Source organism: Prionailurus bengalensis, chromosome B4, assembly GCF_016509475.1.
Source record: "Prionailurus bengalensis isolate Pbe53 chromosome B4, Fcat_Pben_1.1_paternal_pri, whole genome shotgun sequence".
In the NCBI taxonomy this organism is placed as follows: Eukaryota; Metazoa; Chordata; class Mammalia; order Carnivora; family Felidae; genus Prionailurus; species Prionailurus bengalensis.
This window is the reverse complement of record NC_057358.1, coordinates 15599305-15622362: the sequence shown is the minus strand read 5'-3', so window position 1 is coordinate 15622362 and position 23058 is coordinate 15599305. Positions and strand designations below refer to the sequence as shown.

General features: G+C 43.6%; 1 protein-coding gene across 1 annotated transcript in view; it reads left to right on the top strand.

Annotated features, from left to right (window-relative positions):
• Positions 1 to 22190, top strand: part of CUBN (cubilin) — a 276911-nt gene extending 254721 nt beyond the window's left edge. The window contains exons 61-67 of the mRNA XM_043564676.1: positions 8206 to 8368; positions 8711 to 8916; positions 11840 to 11987; positions 13070 to 13251; positions 16705 to 16870; positions 18376 to 18611; positions 21250 to 22190. Coding sequence (XP_043420611.1) covers positions 8206 to 8368; positions 8711 to 8916; positions 11840 to 11987; positions 13070 to 13251; positions 16705 to 16870; positions 18376 to 18611; positions 21250 to 21357 — 1209 coding nt within the window. The 3' untranslated portion in view covers positions 21358 to 22190. The remainder of the gene's footprint in view (positions 1 to 8205; positions 8369 to 8710; positions 8917 to 11839; positions 11988 to 13069; positions 13252 to 16704; positions 16871 to 18375; positions 18612 to 21249) is intronic.
• Positions 22191 to 23058: the final 868 nt, after the last annotated feature.

Here is a 23058-nt window from a genome sequence, read left to right as displayed (position 1 = left end):
AGTCATAGTTGGAGTACCCATTGGGCACTTAATTATATACTGTTGTATTTTTACGTGCTAAGCTCTAAGCCCAAAGAATGTCAGTTCGATTAGGAGAAGACCCTGTGTTGTAAGGTAGGGGTTTAGTTTGGGTGACAGCAGGGCAGACAGGTGAGCAAAGGCTGGAACAGGGCTCCAGCGAGAAGAGAGCAGCACAGAGCGGAGACAGCAAAGGACTGCTTCTGCAGTCAGAAGAAGTGCTGTTTTCTTTCCAGGAAGGCAGCATAGAACTAGGAAGCCAGGCTTCCGCTCCACTCTGGGAAAGGGACGCAGCGAGGCGGTCAGAGAGGACAGAAGACGCAGGACGAGAAACAGACAAGTCATGGAAAACGTGTAAAAGCCCAGAATAGTGGAGGATCCCTGAAGTCAAGGGAGAAGAGTGGTCCACCAAGGATGGGTGGTCGATACCATTAAATTGCAAGTTAGGGGCCAAGAAAGGTAAAGGCGAAAAAGAAACTCCTCTGACTGATAGACAGCCATTTAGCTAAAGCATTGGCACAGAAGTCAGATCAGAGGGAGTCGGTGAAAGATTGGAGATAACAAGGGACGTTGGTTCGGGTTGAATTCTTTTCTAAAACGACACCAGATGGCCGGCACAACAACAAAGCTGACATTCAAGACTGTTTGAGAGTGCGGTGCCTGGGTGGCTCAGTCAGTTGAGCGTTCGACTTCGGCTCAGGTCATGATCTCACAGCTCGTGAGTTTGAGCCCTGCATTGGGCTCTGTGTTGACTGCTCAGAGCCTGGAGCCTGTTCCAGATTCCGTGTCTCCCTCTCTCTCTCTCTCTGCCCCTCCCCCATTCACACTCTGTCTCTCTCAAAAATAAATAAACATTTAAAAAAAATTTTTTTTAAATGTTTGAGAGCTACCCTGATTTTACAGGAAGGTAGTAAACTCTGGAGGCAGGTAGTATGGACTCTAACTCAGTTTTGCCACAAGATTCCTCACCTCCCCAGTTCTTTATCACCTCACCTACTTAAAAAAAATTTTTAACATGTATTTATTTTCAAGAGACAGAGAGAGACAGAGTGCAAGTGGAGGAGAGGCAGAGAGAGAGGCAGGCTCTGGGCTCTGAGCTGTCAGCACAGAGCCTGATGTGGGGCTTGAACTCATGAACCATGAGATCATGACCTGAGCCGAAGTTGGATGCTTAACCGACTGAGCCACCCAGGTGCCCCACCATTTCATCTTTTTAAAAACAAGTGAAGGAGCTCCTGGGTAGCTCAGTTGTTTAAGTGTCCAACTCTTGATTTCAGCTTAGGTCATGATCCCTGGATCATGGACTCATGCCCCGAGTGGGTCCCTTGCTGAGCTTGGAGCCTGCTTGGGATGCTCTCTCTCTCCTCTTTCTCTGCCCCTCCTCAATTCCCCCCAAAATAAATGAGCTTTTAAAAAAAAGTGAAGAAAATCAAATAATCATACCTCTTTTGCAAGGCTATTTTGAGGATAAAGATAATGAATGCTGGAGTGTTCAGCACTGTGTCTGAAATACAACTTAAAAACAAATTTATTCCCCCTCCCCAAGCTTGTGTAATTCCGGATGGGCATGCTGGCTGTGGAATCACCTTTCCTTAAAATATTAAAGATAATTGGGGCGCCTGGGTGGCGCAGTCGGTTAAGCGTCCGACTTCAGCCAGGTCACGATCTCGTGGTCCATGAATTCGAGCCCCGCATCAGGCTCTGGGCTGATGGCTCAGAGCCTGGAGCCTGTTTCCGATTCTGTGTCTCCCTCTCTCTCTGCCCCTCCCCTGTTCATGCTCTGTCTCTCTCTGTCCCAAAAATAAATAAACGTTGAAAAAAAAATATTAAAGATAATTGATTTACATAGAAATTATCATAGGTGTAAATTCATGCAGGGTGTTTTGGGTGTGGTCCTGCTAGGAGAACAGTCAATTGACCTAATTCTCATCATTTTCTGAGTGTGATTTGATACTGTTATTAAAGCAACTAGCAATTTTCTGAATTTCTTCAAGTTATTTGGGAGAAAAATAGCAATATCAAAAACAAGTTACCATCTAGCTTAAATACAAAATGTCCTCTCCTCCCATTCCTTTTTTTTTTTTTTTTTTTAAAGAAATTCTGTTCAGGTCTACTCTTGCTTTCCTTCTTAGGAAAGCAATGTCCCTGTACTGGCAACTTTTCCAGCTTTTACTAAACTGGCAGATCAAAGAACATTGGTTGGAATGTGGAGGCTTGGAGGTATCTTTATTAAAGCGACTCTCTGTGATAAATGGGGCATTTGATTCCTTGTAGAATGTTTCTTAGATATTATAATCAAATCACTTTTTAGAAAAGCTAATTTAATTCATTTCTGTAGGTAGATATACAAGTGAAAATGTGGTGATTCCATCATTCATTCATAATTATATCACTACTGCTTTTTTTATTAAAAATTTTTTAATGTTTATTTATTTTTGAGAGAGAAAGAGACAGAGACAGAGTGTGAGCAGGGGAGGGGCAGAGAGAGAGGGAGACACAGAATCCGAAGCAGGCTCCAGGCTCTGAGCTGTTAGCACAGAGCCCGACGCGGGGCCCGAACTCACAGACTGAGAGATCATGACCTGAGCTGAAGCCAGATGCCCGACTGACTGAGCCACCCAGGCTCCCTATCACTCTTGCTTTTGAAAGGTTTGACTCGGGAAGTTACTAAGATAGCTGCAGTACATCGTGGCGGTGTGTTTCACTGAACCTGTCTGTTGAAATTAACATCACATCCATTCCATAAAGAGTCACATGGCATAATTACCCACACCGTTGTTACAGAAGGATAAAGTTAGGGTTCCCCGAGGAGCTTTCAGCAAAATGGAGGAGATTGACACATAAGCATATAAATTATCATACAATGTGACAAAAACAAAACAAAAACGAACCGCGAACAGAAGTAGAGAAGAAGGTATGATTGACGTCATTTTGGGGTTTGGGAAAGCCTTCCTCTGTGCGATGGCTGAGCTGAGTTTTGGAGGAATAGCGCAGAGGAGCACTTCCTGTTCAACCTAATCTGCCCATTTGAATAGCCAGTATTTCATAGTGCTTCCTTGACCATCTGAAGTCGAGGTCATGTACGCTATAGCCTACCCATATCCGTAGCTTCAGAAACTTAATATTAACATACTAAATGCAATGAAAAAGGAGGAATAAAAGGAAAGTATATAAAATAGGGCACACTTAAATATGTAAATGTTGATACAACTACCTTATGTCACGTGATAAAGTCGTCAAGATTCTTCTATGTGGCATCATGGCAAATGCAAAAGCATAAATCTAAACTAATATGGGGGGGCTTGTATTTGCAACTTAAGTGCCGTTAACATCACCATCTGCAATATGAATTTCCAAGAAAGTGGAAAAACTCAAAAAAAATAGTTCCAAACAAAACAAAGTAGAGTCCTCCTTCCACCGACACAGTAATTGCATTATGCAAAATGTTTTTGTGTTTATATAGAGAGCGGAGTTAGGTTCCAGGGTCACACAATAATGAACAGTTTTGTTACAGAAATGTCTGGCAGAACATTGAAAAGTTATGTGGGACAGAGTCAGTCTTCACTTTGCAAAGCTGTGCCGTGAATTGCAGCATGGGATTCTGCAAGGTGGCTTCTAAACACTGAATGCCAGTCATAGCCCCAAATTATTGTGATGACCGCCAAAACAAGACACTTTTGCAAAAAAATGCTCTCTGGGAGATGATACAGCCCCCACTGAGAACCTCTGCCTTAACCCACTGGGCTTAACCATTCAGTCTGTGGTCAGACAGTGTGGGGAGATGTGTACTCTATCAAGGCATCAGGTTCCAATAAATGTTTATTTGAGTACCTACTACATTCCAGACACTGCTCTAAGCACTGGGAAAAAACACTGAGTTAAAATTAATAATAATAATAATAATAACAATACTATAAAATTCCTATATTTGCAGAGCTGATGCTAATCACTGCTTCTTGTGGCTCTTCCCGAGACCCCTGGGACAAATCTAACATTTTTCCCGGTAATGTTTTGAAATGAACCAGTGTTCAACCCCAAATCTGAAAAATCCCTCTGTTCTCTTCCCATCCCAAATTATGCCCAGGCATGTTGTCCAGCAGACTCTAACAGAAGTTTCTCAATAAAACCAAAGAATTCATGAACATACTCAAAGATGGCAATGTAGGGATGCTCCAAATAAGAATATACAAACCCTCCTCCTGCGGTCAAATTCGCAAGGAAATATTAAAGATAAAGTCCCAAGGAAGTCCAGGTCTGAAATGATGAGGACATTAAATTTGAAAAGAATTAAAGTGCTCTGTTGCCCTTCTTGTCTCATTGCCCTTTTGCATTCAGAGTTCACAGAAATTAAAATCCAAAAGTTGCCTTCCCCACTTTCTCCTGCCGCTCAAATTACCAGCTGGATAAAGTGCAGGGGCTGGCACTCATTGTAGTCAGAGGCTACCTTCCACCAACTTGTGGGAGCAGTTCCTTCAGCATCTTAAGTAGATGCACCTAGGCTCCACTAACAGAGTTTTAACAGCTGAGAAAACACAAAATCCTTCTGAGCACTTACCTACATAAAACTTAGAGCCTAACTCAAGCTCCAGGTCTATAGGAGTTATGCCAGTTGGTGGGTCCCCTCCTATCCCCAGAATGCAATTTATAGCAGCATGTGATTGTGCAGGCCTTCAGGGCATGGTCCTCAGGGCACCATTTACATCCCAGTCCGTATGACGCCCCATCTCCACTATTGCACGGTACACCTCACCCAACACACTCTGGAGCCACCCTGCAGAAGTCCTCCATGGAGATCCAGCGTTATCAGGGGACAAGGGAGCAGGTGCAGAGAATATCAGCTTTGGGTGCACGGGAGTCCGAGAGCCCAAGTCAGTTGTCCAGAAGCCACGAGCTATCTATTCAACTCAATTCCAAGAGATCTTCCTGTGGCAGTGACAGCAGCTCAGTGCCAGGCACTGTGTAATCTCTGTCCATCACATTTACTGGTTATCTATTCAGGACCCAAATCAGATCCTAGAACTCCTACAGGAGAAGCCGCAAACTCCCGTGAGACAAATGGAACTTTACAGTCGTGTCCCATGTACCTGCTTAACCCCACGTGCACTGAGCGATTGTTGAGACACGGCTTGCCTTTCACATCTTCTGTGGCCCCCCACACCGTGGTCCATCCAGATGGGATGATGCCCTTCTTCTTCTTTAGGCCCGGGAGGTCTCTACCTACTTTTAAACACTAGTTCAAATGTCTGTCTGAGGTATTTCCCGACTCCATCGTTTACTCTAAGACTCATTTTTCTTTATTTTATATAACTGACACGCACACAAATAGATATGTATATTCAATGTATGGATCTCTCTAATTAGTTAGCATCAGTCAGTAAATTGAATGTATGGAAAGTGCCTTAGACATCCTTATATACATAGGATCTGGCACACGGTATGTAGAATAAAAATGCTGGTACGAATGTGATAGTAAATGTGGCACCCATTATAATAACATTTTAACTTGTTTACCAGAAAAGGTACATTACCTAAAACTTGGCAAATCTGCTGTGTTCTAAAATGAGAGGGATCAGATTATCCATCTAAATTTACCAAATTCACGCGTAAGTGGGAGAAACAGTGCCACCTAGTGGTAAATTTATTTTCTGTTTATTTTAAATTCTTTCTATCTTCTATATTCCCAGCATTTTCGAATAATGTCTGTGGTCACGGCTATTCTGAAGTTTATAGCACATCATAGTTGTGTTATAAATTCAATGTTTGGCTATACACACTCATACTTGTTTTGGAAATACCGTGAAGATTATCCAGCTGGAGAAATCTGTTTTCTGGTAACACACTTGAAGAGAATTCAGGCGTCCACTATTTGGACAGGTATCTGTTGAAGAAGGTTGCTCAAGGCTGGGAGTTGTTCTGGCTGCTGGCGACACCGCAGTGTATGATCAGTCTTCCCACCCACGGGACTTATGTTCTTTTGTTTTATGTTTTTTTAATTTTTTTAAATGTTTATTTCTGAGAGAGAGAGAGAGAGAGACAGAGTGAGAGCTGGAGAAGGGCAGAGAGAGAGGGAAACGCAGAATGTGAAGCAGGTTCCAGGCTCCGAGCTGTCAGCACAGAGCCTGACGTGGAGCTCGAACCCACGAACTGGGAGATTGTGACCCGAGCCAAAATTGGATGCTTAACTGACTAAGCCACCCAGGCGCCCTGGGACTTACGCTCTTATTGGAAGAGAGACCAGGAAAAGTAAATAAGCAACAAATAAGATGCCTTTTGAATAGGAAGATGTTGGGGGCCAGGCAACATTAGATGGGATGGGTCCTTCTGAGGAGGTGACATTTGAGCTGAGACCATATGACAAGGGGGAGGGGGGTGCCCAGTTCCGGAGCTTACAGAGCTTACAGCCTCACAGAAACCCTCCTGGCAGGAGAAGGTATGAGAATAGGGCAGGGAGTGGGGCCCTGGAACAAGCAACCGGCCACTCCAGGTAGGGGCTTGCAGACCCCCATAAAGACATGGGCTTTCACGTCAGGTGCAGTGGGAACCCACTGGAGCGTTTAAGGCCGAGCAGGAGTGTAATCAGGTTTAAGTCTGCAAACGCTCAGCCGTCAGCTCTGCAGACGGTACTGTGGTTGCTTGGTGGAAACGGATCTCTTAGGAAGATGTTACCATAACCAAGGTGGAGGACGAAGATGGTCATAACGGGGAGGAGCCCTCTGGGGTGGATGTTGAAGGTAGAGTGGAAGCGATGTGGGGCAGGAGGGGTGAGAGAAAGGAATCAAGGACGACTAAAGTCTCAGGCCTGAGCAGATTAGTGGTATCAGGAAGACGGGGAGGATAGGTTTGGGAGGGGTGTGTAGTGGAGAGAGGAATCAAAGCATCGCTCATTTATTAGACACTTACCGGGTGCCTTTTATGTGCCAGACACTTCTAAAAACTAGGGACAGGGGCGCCTGGGTGGCTCAGTCGGTTAAGTATCTGACTTCAGCTCAGGTCATGATCTTACAGTTAGTGAGTTCGAGCTCCCTGTCTCCCTCTCTCTCTCTCTCTCTGCCTCTCCCCCACTGGCTCACACTCTCTCTCTCTCAAAATAAATAAAATAAACTTTAAAAACTAGGGACATGGCAGGGCACAGAACAGACAGCAACCTGTGCTTCCGTGAACCTGCATTGTCTTCAGAGTGGAAGACAATCACTAAGTGATATATGTAGTATGTAAAGATAATGCGCGCTCTAAATGAAGAATCAAACGGGAAGTCAGAAAGGGAATTTGGGGAGAGTTGGCATTTTAAGTAGGGTGGTCAGGGAAGGCCTGAGTGAGTCAGTGATACTCGAGTAAAGACGTGAAGGAATGAAGGAGAGCAAACCATATGGGTGTATAGGAGAAGAATGTTCCAGCAGAGGGAGCAACAAACTCAACAGCCGTGAGGCAGCAGTGTGCTGCAGAGAGAATGACATGGGGACAGTAAGGCGGCAGGGGTGGTGTGGACAGCAGATTCTCTCAGGCCTTAAAGGCCACCGTGTTGGCTTTGGCTTTTATAGTGAGTGACTGGGGAGCAGGTAGGAGAGGTTTTAGCAGTGCCCGGGGCTGACTTAACATTTTAACTGTATCCTCTGGGGGGGTGCCTGGCTGGCTCAGTCGGACTCTTGATCCGTGCGACTCTTGATCTCGGGGTTGTGAGTTGGAGCCCCACGTTGGGTGTAGCGATTACTTAAATGAATAAGCCAATTTAAAAAATATAAATACATGCATACATACGTACAGAACTGAATCCTCTGGCTCACATATTGAGGACAGGCTAGGGAGGGACAAGAGTGGAACCAGGGAGCCCCACACGGAAGCCACAGTGAGAACCCACGCATGCGATTTCAGGGGCTTGCACCAGAGTAGAAGAGAGAGCAACGCAGGGCAAGACAGCGAGGCGTTTGCTGGCTCTAATGACACAATAGTTTTGAATCAGGTATTACCTTTGCAGTGAGGAAAGATTTCTAGGCATCATACCAGGTTTTTACTGAAGATCATTATAATCGCACCGACTCATTAGCAACTGTCCTTAAGCTAAAACTAGCTCTAACAACATCAGTGTAAGATTCTTAATCATGACCTGTTGTGACTCCGCATCCATTTTAGTGTAAAACTTGCAGCTTCTTGGGGAGAAATGGAGAACTAATGAACTATTTTTCTTTTCAGTTGTATGATGGGGATAGTGAAAATGCCAACTTGGCTGGAATGTTCTGTGGCTCCACTGTACCTGCTCCCTTTATCTCTTCTGGCAACTTCCTGACGGTTCAATTTGTCAGTGACCTGACTGTAGAAAGACAAGGATTTAATGCTACTTATACCATTGTGGACAGTGAGTAAATGGAGACATTTTTAACTATTATGAAACATGTGTATATTTATGCACTAAAAATAATGCCATGCCTACATGCAAACACAACGTTAATTACCAAACTCAGTGTTAATTCCTATGTAAACTCCATGTCAGTTTCTAGACACCATGGTAATCACTCTGTGTTTCATCGGTCATACACATTTGGTACAATTCTTAGTCAAGAATATCCTAACTTCTCTATAGAATGATGTAAACAGAGTTCTTTGGGCTGGAAGGATAAGGAAGAGTGAATTTTAAATATTGCGTGTATGAAGAGACATGAGTAAAACTTGTCTTACAAGTTTTTCTTTTTTTCCCCAGTGCCTTGTGGTGGAACATATAACACAACTTGGACCCCCCAGAGTATTTCGTCACCCAATTCATCAGACCCAGAAATCCCATTTTCCACGTGTACTTGGGTCCTCGAAGCCCCTCCACATCAGCAGGTCAAGATCACTGTGTGGGCGTTGCAACTGCACCCACAAGACTGTGACCAGAACTACTTAGAGTTTCAGGACTCACCTGAGGTAATAATGATAGGATGCAGGACAGTGACATCTAGTGGCCTTTTCACCAGTATTTACCAAACACTTGAAGTAATGAGGGCATAATTAAATTCCCAAACTTACATATACAAAATATACAAAGCCATATACAAACCCCTCTATTTAGGTGTTAAGAAACTTGCACTTGGTCTTGTAGGTGAGGAGCTCTCGAACTGCCATGTGCACAAGAAACATCTGGGTGTCCAGATAAAAGTGCATGCCCCAGGGCTCCCCACCTCCCGCTCAGATACTGTTTTCCCTACGTAGTGTCCAGGAACCTAAATTTTCAATGCACTTCTTCAGTATTCTGCCATTAGTGCTCCAAGGGCCACGCCCAGAGAAACATTTGTGCAGGAAGGGGATCTGTGTGTACGACAAACTGAAGGGGTCCTCGCGGAACACAGGGAAGTCAGTTATAAGGCCGTTTGGCACCAGTGCTTTGGGACTATATTCATGGTAATATGAGAGAGAACAAAAGAAAAAGCTGTTTTAGAGAGAGAGAGAGAGAGAGAGAATTGCCCAGATGCCAAGACATTGAGAAGACAGTTGGACATAGATGCATGAATATTCACAGAAGGCCTGAAGATTTGGGTGTCATCATTATATGGGTCAGTAGCTACAACAATGCGAGTAATGAGATTATTCAGGGAGCATCTGTAAAGTGAGAAGGCATGACCAGATACCTGGGGAGAACCCCCCGGAATACCTGGATTATCTTTTAGCAGTTTGAGAAGCAACTAATTCACCCCAGCTCATTCCCAGAGTGTCATATTCAACCCCCCGATGGCTGGCAGTTGCAGAGAATCCAATCTATCACTTCCTGAGTCTTCAGGGTCCTCCTCACTATAAATCCAGGGCCCCCTCGTTTACGTATGGATCTTGGTGGGTATAGAAAAATCCAGTCTGGCTGACTCCAATTGGAGAGATCTGAGAAGAGCTGACTTCTGATCAGATACCGTATTTGCTGAATTTTCAGAAGGCAGACAGGGAGACACAGCCTAGGCTCCCACCATGGTCCGCATGCAAGGTTACCATCACTCCCCTGGTAGTGGTTTTCAGAACAAGACTCCTATTCCCTGGTGGTACCGTTCCTAGAGGGTCTTCAAGCCAAGTGGAACAAGGCCCTTTGGTTAAAGCTCTCTCAGTTTCCCATTGTTTCCTGAAGCTGAGACAATGGGGATCGGAGCAGACCACCACCTGGGTGCAGAAAGCCTACTTCCAGTGCACAGGTCAGCTCTGGATCATAACCGCAGCTGGACTGGCTTCGGATAAGACCCCGTATTTGTCATGAATGAAGGACGTCCTTTGACTGAAGGAATGAAGGAAAGAACAAAGGGTTTCAGCGTGGGTAGACTGGGAGGAGAGGTAGGAAGGTGACTGATAACTAGGAGAAACGGGAACTCTCACCACGTCTGAGAGTGGCAAGACATTGGACATTCACGCAAGAATCGTGTGGCAAAGGCACCATGGCCGGCTCTGGCAGGGGCCGCCACGGAGGGTGGACAGAAAGGCGCTGGTGTGGAGGAATGCAGATTACAGTGCTCAGTGGATCGTTGGTAAAGACACTGAAACCTCCATGAGTTGAGAAAGGAAGAAGGGTGCAGAGGATGGCCAAGAGCTGAGACACCCCAAGTCTTTAATGAGGGAAAGACGCCAGAGGGAAAGTGGCTATGGTGAGAAGGGTCGGAGGAATCTTTGGCCAGAGGTGGAGACCCTCAGGGGAGAGCTGGATCTGGTCCGGGGATAGATGCAGCCTGGAGAACCCCACCTACCGTCCCAGCCCCCCCCCCACTAGTCCTACTCAAGGAATGGTGGAGGATGGGGAAAGAATGGCCTCCTGCAGCCCCCTGGTGGAGGCTTGGAGACCCAAGCTTCACTCAGGGCCACAAAGTGCAAATGGATGGATGTATACAGGGGGCAGCTATCACTGCAGTAAGAGTTCAGAGGAGGCAGCGGGCAAGGTTAGGGAAGGACCAGCAGCAGGAGACAGTGCAGGGGAGAAACATACATCAGCAACAAGAGCTTGTGAGCAGGAGTGGGAAGCGGGCCTGTCAGTAGGCGCCCAAAAGTTAGAGGCCACAAAGGTCTCAACTTCGGTGCCAGTGGCTTTTATGGAAGGATGGGTAGGCGCTGGACCCTGTTACCCTACTATCTGGAGAGGCGAGGAGGGCTGCCCGGGTTTTACAAGGGGGAAATGGGGACCTCATTGCAGGCAGGGGCTGCCTCCTGGGATTCACAGTGTGGCCAGAGTGTGGTTGGATGAGCCCAGGGGTGGTGAGCTGGGAGCTAAGGGGAGGAGCGCTGGGTGGGTCTTTTTTTTTTTCTCTTTAATTTTTGCTTATTTTTGAGAGAGAGTGGGGTGGGGGGAGGGAGAGAGAGAGCTGGGGAGGGGCAGAGAGAGAGGGAGACATAGAATCTGAAGCAGGCTCCCAGCTCTGAGCTCGACGTGGGGCTCAAACCCGTGAACCGTGAGATCATGACCCCAGCTGAAGTCAGACGCTTAACTGACTGAGCCACCCAGGTGCCCCTGGGTTGGTCTCAATGGAGTTCAGGACTATGGGAAAACCCCAGCTCAACCGTGTTGAGCTCAGTCAGCCTGGGTGTGTGCAGAGCCACGGCACAGGCCTTTGGCTGTGAGGCTGCATGAGGGAGAAAGGGTCTTGTCCTTCGTGTCTGTCTCCTGGTTTCAGCAAAAGCTTGGCCTCCCCCTAGCACCCCTCGGGGAGTGTGAGACTTTTGTGGATTCCAAGACCAGCGTGAGCCTGGGTGCAGCAGGATTGGAACACTGTAACTAGTTTCTGTGGGTGAATATTGAGGCCATCCTTTAATGTGCATTCGATTTCTGTTAAGGTCTATTCTCTTTTGAAACTCAATCTAGTGTGATTTGGCTTTCATTTCATTTCAGAGCGATGGAAATCCAGGAATTCAGTTCTGTGGCAGAAATGCTTCGGCTGTACCGACGTTCTATTCTTCTGCGAGTACAGCAATTGTCGTTTTCAAATCTGAAGTTCTCGACAGAAACTCCAGAGTGGGTTTCACGTATCAGATTGCAGGTGAGCCGTGGAACTTTGTCTGTTATTCAGAAAACCTGCCACCATCCCAATTCCTGCTAGAATGGACTCCTGTGAGCAAATTTGGGTCTGTTACCATAAACCATGTCTACAACGAGGTAAGAAATTTTAACTAGAAGCCAGGCCCACGTCCGCAGATGACTAAAGCTGGTTTCTGAGGAGGTAAAGTGAAAATAACACTAATTAAAATGTTTAGAATGCCAGCATATTTTTCAAATCCATGTAGTTAATTTAATTTAAATGTATACCAGTTATTTTATTAATTATCCACTTGGCCACAAATAGAAATCACTGTGTCTTACGAAATTATTTTGTAAAAAACAAAAAACCAAAAAACAACAAGTCTTGAAAGGGCTATTTGACTACAGTAACAATTGAGAAGTTTATTTCCAGGAGAAATTATTTGATGTTCATTTCAAGCTTGATTAAAACTAAAGCTGCTTTTGATTAAAACAAACACATAGTGGGGCACCTGGGTGGCTCAGTCGGTTAAGTGTCTGACCCTTGATCTCAGCTCAGGTCTTGATATCAGGGTCATGAGTTCAAGCCCCATGTTGGGCTCCAAACTGGGCAGGAACCGACCTAAAAACAAACCACAAACAAATAGAAAAGCTTTGGGTGGTTTCACCCAAAATGATAAGGATGAACAATTTACCAATTCTATCAGAATGAGTAACTTATCAAAGGATATAAATAGAAATCTTCATACAAAAGTCAGTCATGGTTGCAGAGTCTTTGGGCCTAAAAAAAGCCTAAACATCAACCGACTCCACTTAAATGTGATCAGAAGAGTACAGAGAATTCTAGAAAGTTCATCCTCAAAGGAGAATGCTCATATTTCATATTTCTCATGGGGGCGTTTTACGTTAACGAGACACCACATTGCATCCGCACTATATGCCGTTACCTCACTTCCTATGACCCCAGTTATCCCAAAGGTGAGAGGGTTGAAATAGCTTTTTTCTCTAAAGTGTGTTCAAATTTAATAATCTTGAATTCTGTTAGGTTGAAAGAACACTAAAAGTTGGGATGCCTACGTTAATTGCGATTTTTTTTTCTCTAAGGTTGCAACAGAGAGTATAACCAGGCATTTGGCAATCTCAAGAGTCCGGGATGGCCAGATAATTATAACAATAACATGGATTGCACTGTTACTCTCACGGCCCCTCAGAACCACACCATTTCCCTCTTTTTTCATTCATTTGGCATCGAGGACTCAAGTGAATGCACACACGATTTCTTGGAGGTAATGTACATTTGATCGCATCTAACGGAACTATTTAAAAGATGGATCACTGAAGATTTTTCCCCTCTTTCTCTGCTACTTCTAATCTTGGATCCCTTACTTGTTCATGATTATTCATTATTCTTCCATCCCATAAATATTTACCAAGCATCCTTCTAGGTACAGGCACCGGAAATCCAGTAGGGAACAAGACATCGGCAGGGCCCCCGAGGCTCAGAGTCCATGGGAAAGACAGATAGGAAAGAGTCAATTCCCTCACACCTGGAAAGGACTAACAGAATCAGTACAGTCAGCAGACCTAATGCAGTTTGGGGAAGAGAAGCTTCCTGGTGGAGGGAGGCGATGTGTGGGTTTAGAGAGAACCGTCAAGGACCTGGAGGAAGCAGAGCCACGCTCCTGGGGCGGGGGCTGGCACTTTTGTGATTCTTCAGCAGCACCATGCGAATGCCCTCTGCATTCCTTCTGCCCTGCACCACCTACACTCAGTGAGAAGACCCATTACATTGTTCACAGGAAGATGTTCTAAATGAGCCCATTACCAGCACAGACAGCACGTGGAGCACAGCGCCTGTATTTTACCATGAAAACCCCAGAGCTCATGTGGGTGTTCTTTGCACACTCTTTTGGAAATGTATTCATTCTTAGGGAGCAGACTAAGGTGAAACCTGAGACTTGTATATACAAAATGCTGAATTCCTCCATGAAATGAATTTGAATCTAAATCTTACCCGAAGTTGCTCTAAATGGGCTTTGTTTCATGTAAACAAGAGTCTTCTGTAAGGTTTCCAAGCAGTTTATTTGCTCCTCTACATCTGTTAAGGAGTTTTATTATTCTGGGAAGCTCTCTATAGAATTAATCCAAATCTTTTGTTAATGAACATTCTGTTTTTCTTTGAGAGAGAGAGAGAGAGAGAGAGAGTCAGAGCAAGAGCAGGGGAGAGGGGAAGAGAGAAAGAGAATGTTAAGCAGGTTCCACGCTCAGTGTGGAGCTCGACACGGGGCTCGATCCCACTATCCTGGGATCATGACCTGACCCGAAATCAAGCGTCCGACGCTCAACCAACTGAGCCACATAGGTGCCCCTTGCTAATGAATATTCTGCATCTATAGTGTAGCAAGTGCTGGAAGGAATCCTGGGCCTTTATCATGGCAAATATACTTGTCATGGTAGGAAATGAGGAGGAAATGAATGTAGCAGGGAGGAAATGAGAGAACTGCAGTATTTTTGCATCAATCAGGGCATTAAACGCAGACCTTTGTGCCTCACCCACTTCTGTGAAGTGTGAGGCAGAAGCCAGAGGAGGGGATACAGAGAAAGGACAGAATAATCCCGTCTGTTCAGAGTCACAGTGCAGCTACCCTGGGTCCACCTCAAGCCTGAGCTGACCGTCAGTGACTGGAGTTAACAGTTGCCATTTTCCTCTGGATGCTGGGACGTGCAGGCTAGCTCTCCAGCACCAGAGGTGGGAACTACTCCTCCTGGCTGCCCTTCCTATCCCATGGAAGTTGGTTTGAAACTTCCTGTCCAGTAAGCAAAGACAGGAAACTACAAGTGTGGCCTGTAAAGTGTAGCCAAGTCTGTTTGGTTTTTTTTTTCTAATTTTTTTTTCAACGTTTTTTATTTATTTTTGGGACAGAGAGAGACAGAGCATGAACGGGGGAGGGGCAGAGAGAGAGGGAGACACAGAATCGGAAACAGGCTCCGGGCTCCGGGCCATCAGCCCAGAGCCCGACGCGGGGCTCGAACTCCCGGACTGCGAGATCGTGACCTGAGCCGAAGTCGGCCGCTCAACCGACAGCGCCACCCAGGCGCCCCGCCAAGTCTGGTTTTTGATGGCAAGACTGTAGCAGGGCTTATCGGCAGCCGTAACAGCAAACCTCCCCATCCCATTGATGTTAACCACGGCAGGAACAGAAACTTCCTGGTGAGGATTCGGACCATGTTACTACCACACAAAAGCCAAGCTCTGGACCACATTTGGAATCTGCGTTTGTTTTTAGTGCCTTCATCCCCCCTTTCCAGGATCGTCTGCAGGCTCAAGGATGCCTCTTGCTCTCATTGCCCCATCCCCCCTCTACAGAGATAAATGAATAGGATGCTAGTGGGACTTGAGATCGAACTTACACTCTCAGAGCACAGCCTTCTCAAACAGGGCCCAGAGGAAAGAGACCCAAAGGGAAGAATAGAGCGGTAGGGGTGCCTGGGTGGCTCAGTCGGCTGGGTGTTTGACTTCAGCTCAGGTCATGGCCTCGTGGTTCCTGAGTTGGAGCCCCGCGTTGGGCTCCCCACTCTCAGTGCAGAGCTCACTTTAGATCCTCTGTCCTCCTCTCTCTCTGCCCCTCTCCCGCTGTGCTCTCTTTCAAAAATAAATAAACATAAAAAAAAAAAAGAATAGAGTGGTAGCAGGTCTGACCTTCCAGCATTCTTGAATATGGCAGCCTTCTCTGAATGCAGGTAGTTCACTGGCTATGCCAACCATGGCAAGGCCACTCAGCAGCATAATCCAAAAAGGACAAAAAGGCACTGTTTTCTCCCACTGGCTACTGCATAGACCTAAAAAGAATCTCAGTTTAGATCAACACCAAGACTAACCATTGTGCCTCTTATGACTTAAGACAGCCAGCAATTAGCCAAATGCTAAACTGTGAAATTATAAAGGCAACGGAGGAACTTCCAAGAATTTTGAATACATATGTCAGTAAAATCTCCACTCATACATGTTGGGCTGGTTCCAGCTCTCCATTGCCTGGGTAACATTTGCTTAATACTCCTCAAGAGTCTTCCTCCGAATAGGGAGGCTGTGAATGTGCAGAAGGAACACTGGGAACAGAAGGTGGTCAGGTTCACTGTGGTTACCCATTCTCACACACTGACTCATTGCCATTTTTTATATGCCTCTCCTCCAAGCAGTGAATCTAAAAAAAACAAAAACAAAAACAAAAAACTATTCAGCTTCAGAATGTTTTTAAAATTACCTAATAGTCAAGTTTTATAAATTTATTGAGTTGTGTCCTTTTCCTATACAGAAATTCCTTGGTTTTGGACTTTATTATACATCCTACATTGATTTTTTTTCATAGCCCCTTCATAGCCAAGCAATTTTCAAAGGGAAAAAACCATACACACGGTATAATGAAAAAAGTACAAGAGAAGCGACTGGAAACGGAGCAGGCAATATCCCCCTCCAATCTTTTTGAAATTTCACAGATATTTCTGAATTCAAATGCAAATGGTTTTTGATCTACAAGCTGGATGTTTCTCTCCTTTGCAAGAGAACGTGACTTCTGGGTGTATGTTCAGAAAACTCTTCATTCTTAAGTACACAAAAAGACAAAGCTTTTCCAAAAGAGGTTGTCACTCAGATGGTCTCATGTCTCAGTGGATGGCAATGGCAAGTCAGAGAAGGAAGAATAAAATGCTTAAGTATAATAATTAATGGCTCATTTTTCAAGGTAAGAAACGGCAGTGACAGCAGCTCGCCCTTACTGGGCACGTACTGTGGAACCCTGCAGCCAAATCCTATCTTTTCTCAAAACAATGAACTGTACCTACGGTTTAAGAGTGATGGTGCAACTTCCGGTCTTGGATATGAAATTGTCTGGACCTCATCACCCTCTGGTAAGACACTTGCACTTTGTAAGGGAAATTGATGCAAGGGAGGAAAAACTTGGAGGGGGGGGCGGTGGTGTCTCATAAAAAAGGACAATTAAAAGTGACCTTACCTCTTAGCCATCTGTATACTGTATTGTTTTCCAATAAATATAGAGATTTTTGTTAACAATGACAGTACAGATATCCTTTTTAATTCTACTCTCACTCATTATTTCTACATTACATGTTTCTTGTAATATGAAGAGATATAGAAAGAGTACAGATATATGAATATACATACATATAAAGCATAGATATGATATACATTTTTAAATTCCTTTATAAATTCTGATTTTGCCATATTTTTAACTTTCGGTTTGATCATCAAGGTAGTTCTCTGAGAATTAAAAAAAAAAAAATGTGTACCTAAAGCCAAATTACTCACACATACTCGGGTGTAAGTAAACAGCTGTGCCTTTGATAGCACCAGTCGTTTTTCAGCAGTCCCGGGGGTGAAAGTGCATTTTTTCAGGGAAGTCAAGTAACTTCCTGCATGTTTGGTTGGTTGGTTATCAAGTAACTGAAGGAAATTTAAGTCATGTTAATATATTTCACTCAAGAGAGGAGGAGTATCTTTATGAGAAGTCCCGTTGAGGTATTTCAAAATATCTAAAAATTTCCAAGTAAGAATGATAAAAATGACTTAAATATACTGAGGGACAAGAAATAACTTAAATCTTGGCAGCTAAAGATGCTTACACATGATCTCCGATGCCCTGATTTTGCAGCGGAGGAAATAAAAATGAGGTTAATGAGTTTTCCAGAATGCGCAGCAAGATTTTGGCAAAAGCAAGACCAAACCTCCAGGGGTCAGACACCCAGCCCAGCGCCATTTAATCTTACCATGAGGTTTCTTTCTGTTCAGTGGGATATCTGGGTGCCCAGGGTATCTGGTCTAAATAATGACAGCATTTGCAAATTAACACCAGTACTTACAGGGCTCTGTTTTTGAGTATGCCAATCTCGGTACTGTCAGTTATAAGCCCAGGAGAGTCATTTTACAATTAAATAATTATTGTCAAAACCTACAAGGGTACAGTCTTCCGGGTCAGCCCTGGAATTCCACTTTTAATTTTACTTCACTCCTTTCATTATCATCAACTTGCTGCATATGGAGAGCCCTACGCCATCAAAAGTACACAACAACTTTAATTACTCTCGCCTACAGCTATTTTATCAAGTTCTTTGTTTTCCCAACCCACTGTTTTCAAAGAAAGGACTTAGAGGAAGTGGTCCCAAGTCATGATATACAGGGAACAGAATACATGGTAGGGGTGGGGGAAGGTGGGATGAGGTGGTGTTGAGGCAGTGGGAGGGATATAGCCCACAGAAGGAACTGGAAAGGGCTTTCTGCCACCTCTGTTCTTGCAGAGTGTCTCAGCACCTTGAGAAAATTGCAACCGTCTTCCTGCCTCACAAGGAGATGGTTTCCACTTTGTTGAATATAACGGCCTGTGTTGGTTTCCTTGTAGGCTGTGGTGGAACTCTTTACGGACACAGTGGCTCCTTCACCAGCCCTGGCTACCCGGGAACTTACCCAAACAACACTCACTGTGAATGGACCATCATTGCCCCTGCTGGCAGAGCTGTCACAGTCAGCTTTTACTTTGTCAGCATTGATGATCCCGGAGACTGTGTCCAGAACTATCTCATACTCTACAATGGACCAGATGCTAATTCTCCAGCCTCTGGACCATACTGTGGGGCAGTGAGTAAAACAAACATTTTAAAATTCCCATTTATTATTTTTAAATAACTTAACTGTACGCTTTTAAAGGCAGACACATGCAAAGTACAAAGCACAAGCCTTTTGCAAATTTCAGCAGTTTCCAGATTTTCCTTTCTATTTGGGGAGCACGAGTGCCACCTAGTGGGCACTGCGTTAAATTAATAGTAATAGTTGCCAGACTCCACTGCATCACAATCGCTTTGTGCAGTCATGTAGGGGTCCAGACTTCCAGTGCTCACTCCCATCCACTGAACCAGAATTTCTAGGACAGGGGCTGTCGTACGTTGTTTTTTAAAAGCTCCATACGTGATTTCAATGCACTTCCCAGGGTTGAATACCCATATTGTTTTCTCCATGAATACAACTACAGACCATTTGGACACCTGACTCCATTTTATCTACTTCTTGTTGAAAATCGTAGGAATTCTTTGAAGAAATAAATAGAGATATTGAAAATGGGTCTAGTAACCAGTAGTTGTTCTTGTAAAGTTCTGGTGTGATAGATCTCCCTTAAACGTCAAGATAGGATTCTGACAGGGACTCAATTTTGCTTGCGTCTGTCCTCGCCACCTTCTCGTTTTATGTGAAAGTAGATACGGAGCTTTCCAGTAAGGGAAATGTGACCACAGTAGAGAGAATATCAGTTCTTGCCGTTCTGTTCTTTATTTATTATCCTTGCTAATTAATAAGGCAGTGAACTACAGCAGCTAAAAATCTAAAGAGTTGTTTGGTTTTTCTAAATTGAGATGCAATTGATATATAACATATTAGTTTCAGGTGTACGACATGAATTTTGTGTGTGTGTGTGTGTGTGACCAGAACTTTTAAGCTCTACTCTCTTAGCAACATTCAAATAGACACTACATTCCCAGGGCTTACTTATAACTGGGAGTTTGTACCTTTTGACAACCTTCATCCATTTCACCAATCTCCCACCTCCCGCCTCTAGCAACCACCGGTTTGTTCTCTATATCTGAGAATTTGGTTTTTTGTTTTCGTTTCATTTCATTTTGTTTTTTTAGATTCCACAAATAAGTGAGATCATGTAGTATTTACCTTTCTCTTTCTAATTTATTTCACTTAGTATAATGACCTCAAGGACCTTCCGTGTTGTCACAAACGGCAGGATTCCCTTCAATTTGTGGCTGGATAATACTCCCTTATCATCACATTATAAATATACAAATATATAATATTATAAATATAGATCCTATATATTTATCCATTCGTCCATTGATGGACAGTTAAATTGCTTCCACGTCTTGGCTATCATAAATAATGCTGTGATGAACACAGGGGTGCAGATATCTTTTCAAGTTGGTGTTTTTGTTTTTTTCTGGATAAATTCCCAGAAGTAGAATTGCTGGGTCACATGGTAGTCCTGTTTTTAATTTTTTGAGGAATCTCCATACTGCCTTCCACAGTGGCCGCACCAATTTGCATTCCCACCAACAGTGCACAAGGGTTCCCTTTTCTCCACGTCCTCGCCAACGCTTGTTATTTCGTGTCTTTTTTATGATAGGCATTCTAACAGGTATGAAGGGATATCTCATTGTGGTTTTGATTTGCATTTTTCTGATGATTAGTGATTTTGAGCATCTTTTCACGTACTTGTTGGCCATCTGTATTCTTTGGAAAAATGACTATTCAGGTCCTATGTCCATTTTTAAAATAGGATTGTTTTTGCTATTGAGTTGAGTTCTTTATATATTTTGATTGTTTTTTAATTCTTTATGTATTTTGGATGTTAACCCCTTATCAGATACATAATTTGCAAATATTTTCTCCCATTCAGTAGATTGCCTTTTTATTTTGTTGATGGCTTCCTTTGCAGTGCAGAAGCTTTTTAGTTTGATGTAGATCCTTTTGTTTATATTTGCTTTTGGTATCACATCCAAAAAATCATTGCCAAAAACCGATGTCAAGAAGCTTACTGCTTATGTGTTCTTCTAGGAGTTTCATGGTCTCTGGTCTTTTAATTCATTTGGAGTTGATTTTTATGTGTGGTGTAGTTTCGTTCTATTGTATGCGAATATCCATGTTTCACGGCACCATTTATTGAAGACAGAAAGGTTATGAAAATAAACCCTAAAAGGAAACTGCATATGTTAACAGGGGAGAGTCGTACACTTTACTGATATGATTGTTTTAGTTGGAAGAATAAGTATGTGTTTCCGTCAGAAAAATTAAAATTTTAGTACGAAGTTGGATTGGAAATTCAACCTTTATGACAATTTTATTGAGGTATAATTCACGTACCATAGAATCCATCTACTTAAAGTGTACATTCAATTGTTTTCAGTAGATTTAGAGTTATGTAGTTCAGAGTTGTCACCACAAACAATTTCAGAACATTTCCTTTCTCCCAAAAGAAACCCTGTATCCACTACCAGTTAATCTCCATTTCCCTTTGATCCTCACCTCCCACCACCAATATTCTTTTTTGAGGTATCCATATTAATTCTTAGCAAGATTCATTCTAGAAAAATATGCAGGTTTATGTAAATTCAACAAAATTTCTTTATGTAGTACTTTCTTCCTAGGCTAACGTTTCCAGAAAGATGCTCAAATGTGCAAAACGTGTAATTGGTTTTTTTTTTTTTTTTTCCAATTTTAGGACACGAACATAGCTCCCTTTGTGGCCTCCTCACATCGGGTCTTCGTAAAATTTCATGCAGAGTATGCACTGCGGCCATCAGCCATCCGGTTAACTTGGGACAGCTAACTATGTAACACGGTGTGGTGGCTGTACTGCAGGGCCCTCGGGCATGAGCACAAGTCTGCCATCCTGATGCGGGATTCTGCCTCTGCCACTGGGAATAATCTGAATTTTGTTTTCACCAACGTATGTGTGGAATCAGTATGCATACATTATATTTTTGTTTTAATATAGAATGTAGCTTCATTAGCCTTGGCTGTGCTTGTCACCCTTCCTTCTAACACTTTGAGCCGAAAAGTTCCTAAAATCCCTTATAAAGTTGGAAATGATTCTGGCAAACGTGACGGAAACTGTCAAAAGTTAATGATAAAACAGGAGTATGATTTTCGCTATGAATGTCAAATGAGGGGTAATAAACAGTAATGAATTGTACGTGATGACGCTGCACTCATTTTTAACTCATTAGCATTTAGTCCTTCACTAGCAGGTGTAGGTTTTCAAGTTGAATTTTTACATGTGGATGAAGTACGCAGATCCTTCAGAAGACGAACTGTGGAGCCATGCTGCCTGCATTGACCGTTAGCCCTCCTTGCTGAAGCTTCCTTAACTTCTCCGAGCTTTGATTTACATATGTCCCACCATTGCCCATTTCTAGCTTACCAGCACTGTATGTAAAGTCCTACATAGCTTAACAACGCTTTTGTAAAGTTTTCTGCTGCCTTTAACCAAACATGTTATGCTAAATATGCAAAGTTAAGTCTTCGTAACAACATGGGACAAAGTGAAAGGAAGACGCTGTGGAACGTGTGACTTCATCCTACTCGGATACTCAAGTGCCAGAAAAATTGCTTCTGCACAGAGTACAGAGCCACGTGAATAAAACATTCTCACCTTTACAATTCCCGCTTCCTTGAACTCTGTGTTATGGGTAGATACATGACTTTCACAGACGACCTGTTATTGGCCAGAGCTGTGAATGCACCGAACGGAACCATCCAATCCACAGGGTCCTGACAAGCCAGGGCAATGGACAAAAACTCAAGATGAAGTTCTGTAGGGGGAGATACAACATTTTGCTCTTTTACCTGAAAATGAATCACAAAGGTACAGGATATAGAGAAATTTGACACTAACATGTGAAAGGACGGGAATTTTATCTGAAGGCAAGACAAACATATGCAGCTGTCAGACAGTAAAAGGATTTGATCTCAGGTCACGTCATGAGAGTAATGGTATCCACAAGAGTTATGCACAGAGAGATGCACTTTCCCAGGAGGTACATTAAAATATCTAGGAGGCACAAAGGTTTCAAGAAAACATAGGCAATATTATTGTGTAATTTTTTTAATGTTTATTTATTTTTGAGCGAGAGACAGAGAGAGAGAGAGAGAGAGCGAGCAGGGGAGAGGCAGAGAGAGACGGGGACACAGAATCTGAAACAGGCTCCAGGCTCTGAGCTGTCAGCACAGAACCCAAAGCGGGGCTCTAATCCGCAAACTCTGAGATTGTGACCTGAGCCAAAGTCAGATGCTTACCCGACTGAGCCACCCAGGCACCCCATCTTTTTCTTTTAATCAGAATGGTTTTGGCTATGTAGAATCTTTTCTGGGGACTGATCTGGGGATTGTTTTTGTATTTTTATGAAAAATGAGTTCGGAATTTTTATTGGGATTGCTTTGAATCTGTAGATCGCTTTGGGTAATACGGATGTTTTCACAATATTAATTCTTCCAACCCAAGAACATGTGATATCTTTACATTTATTTG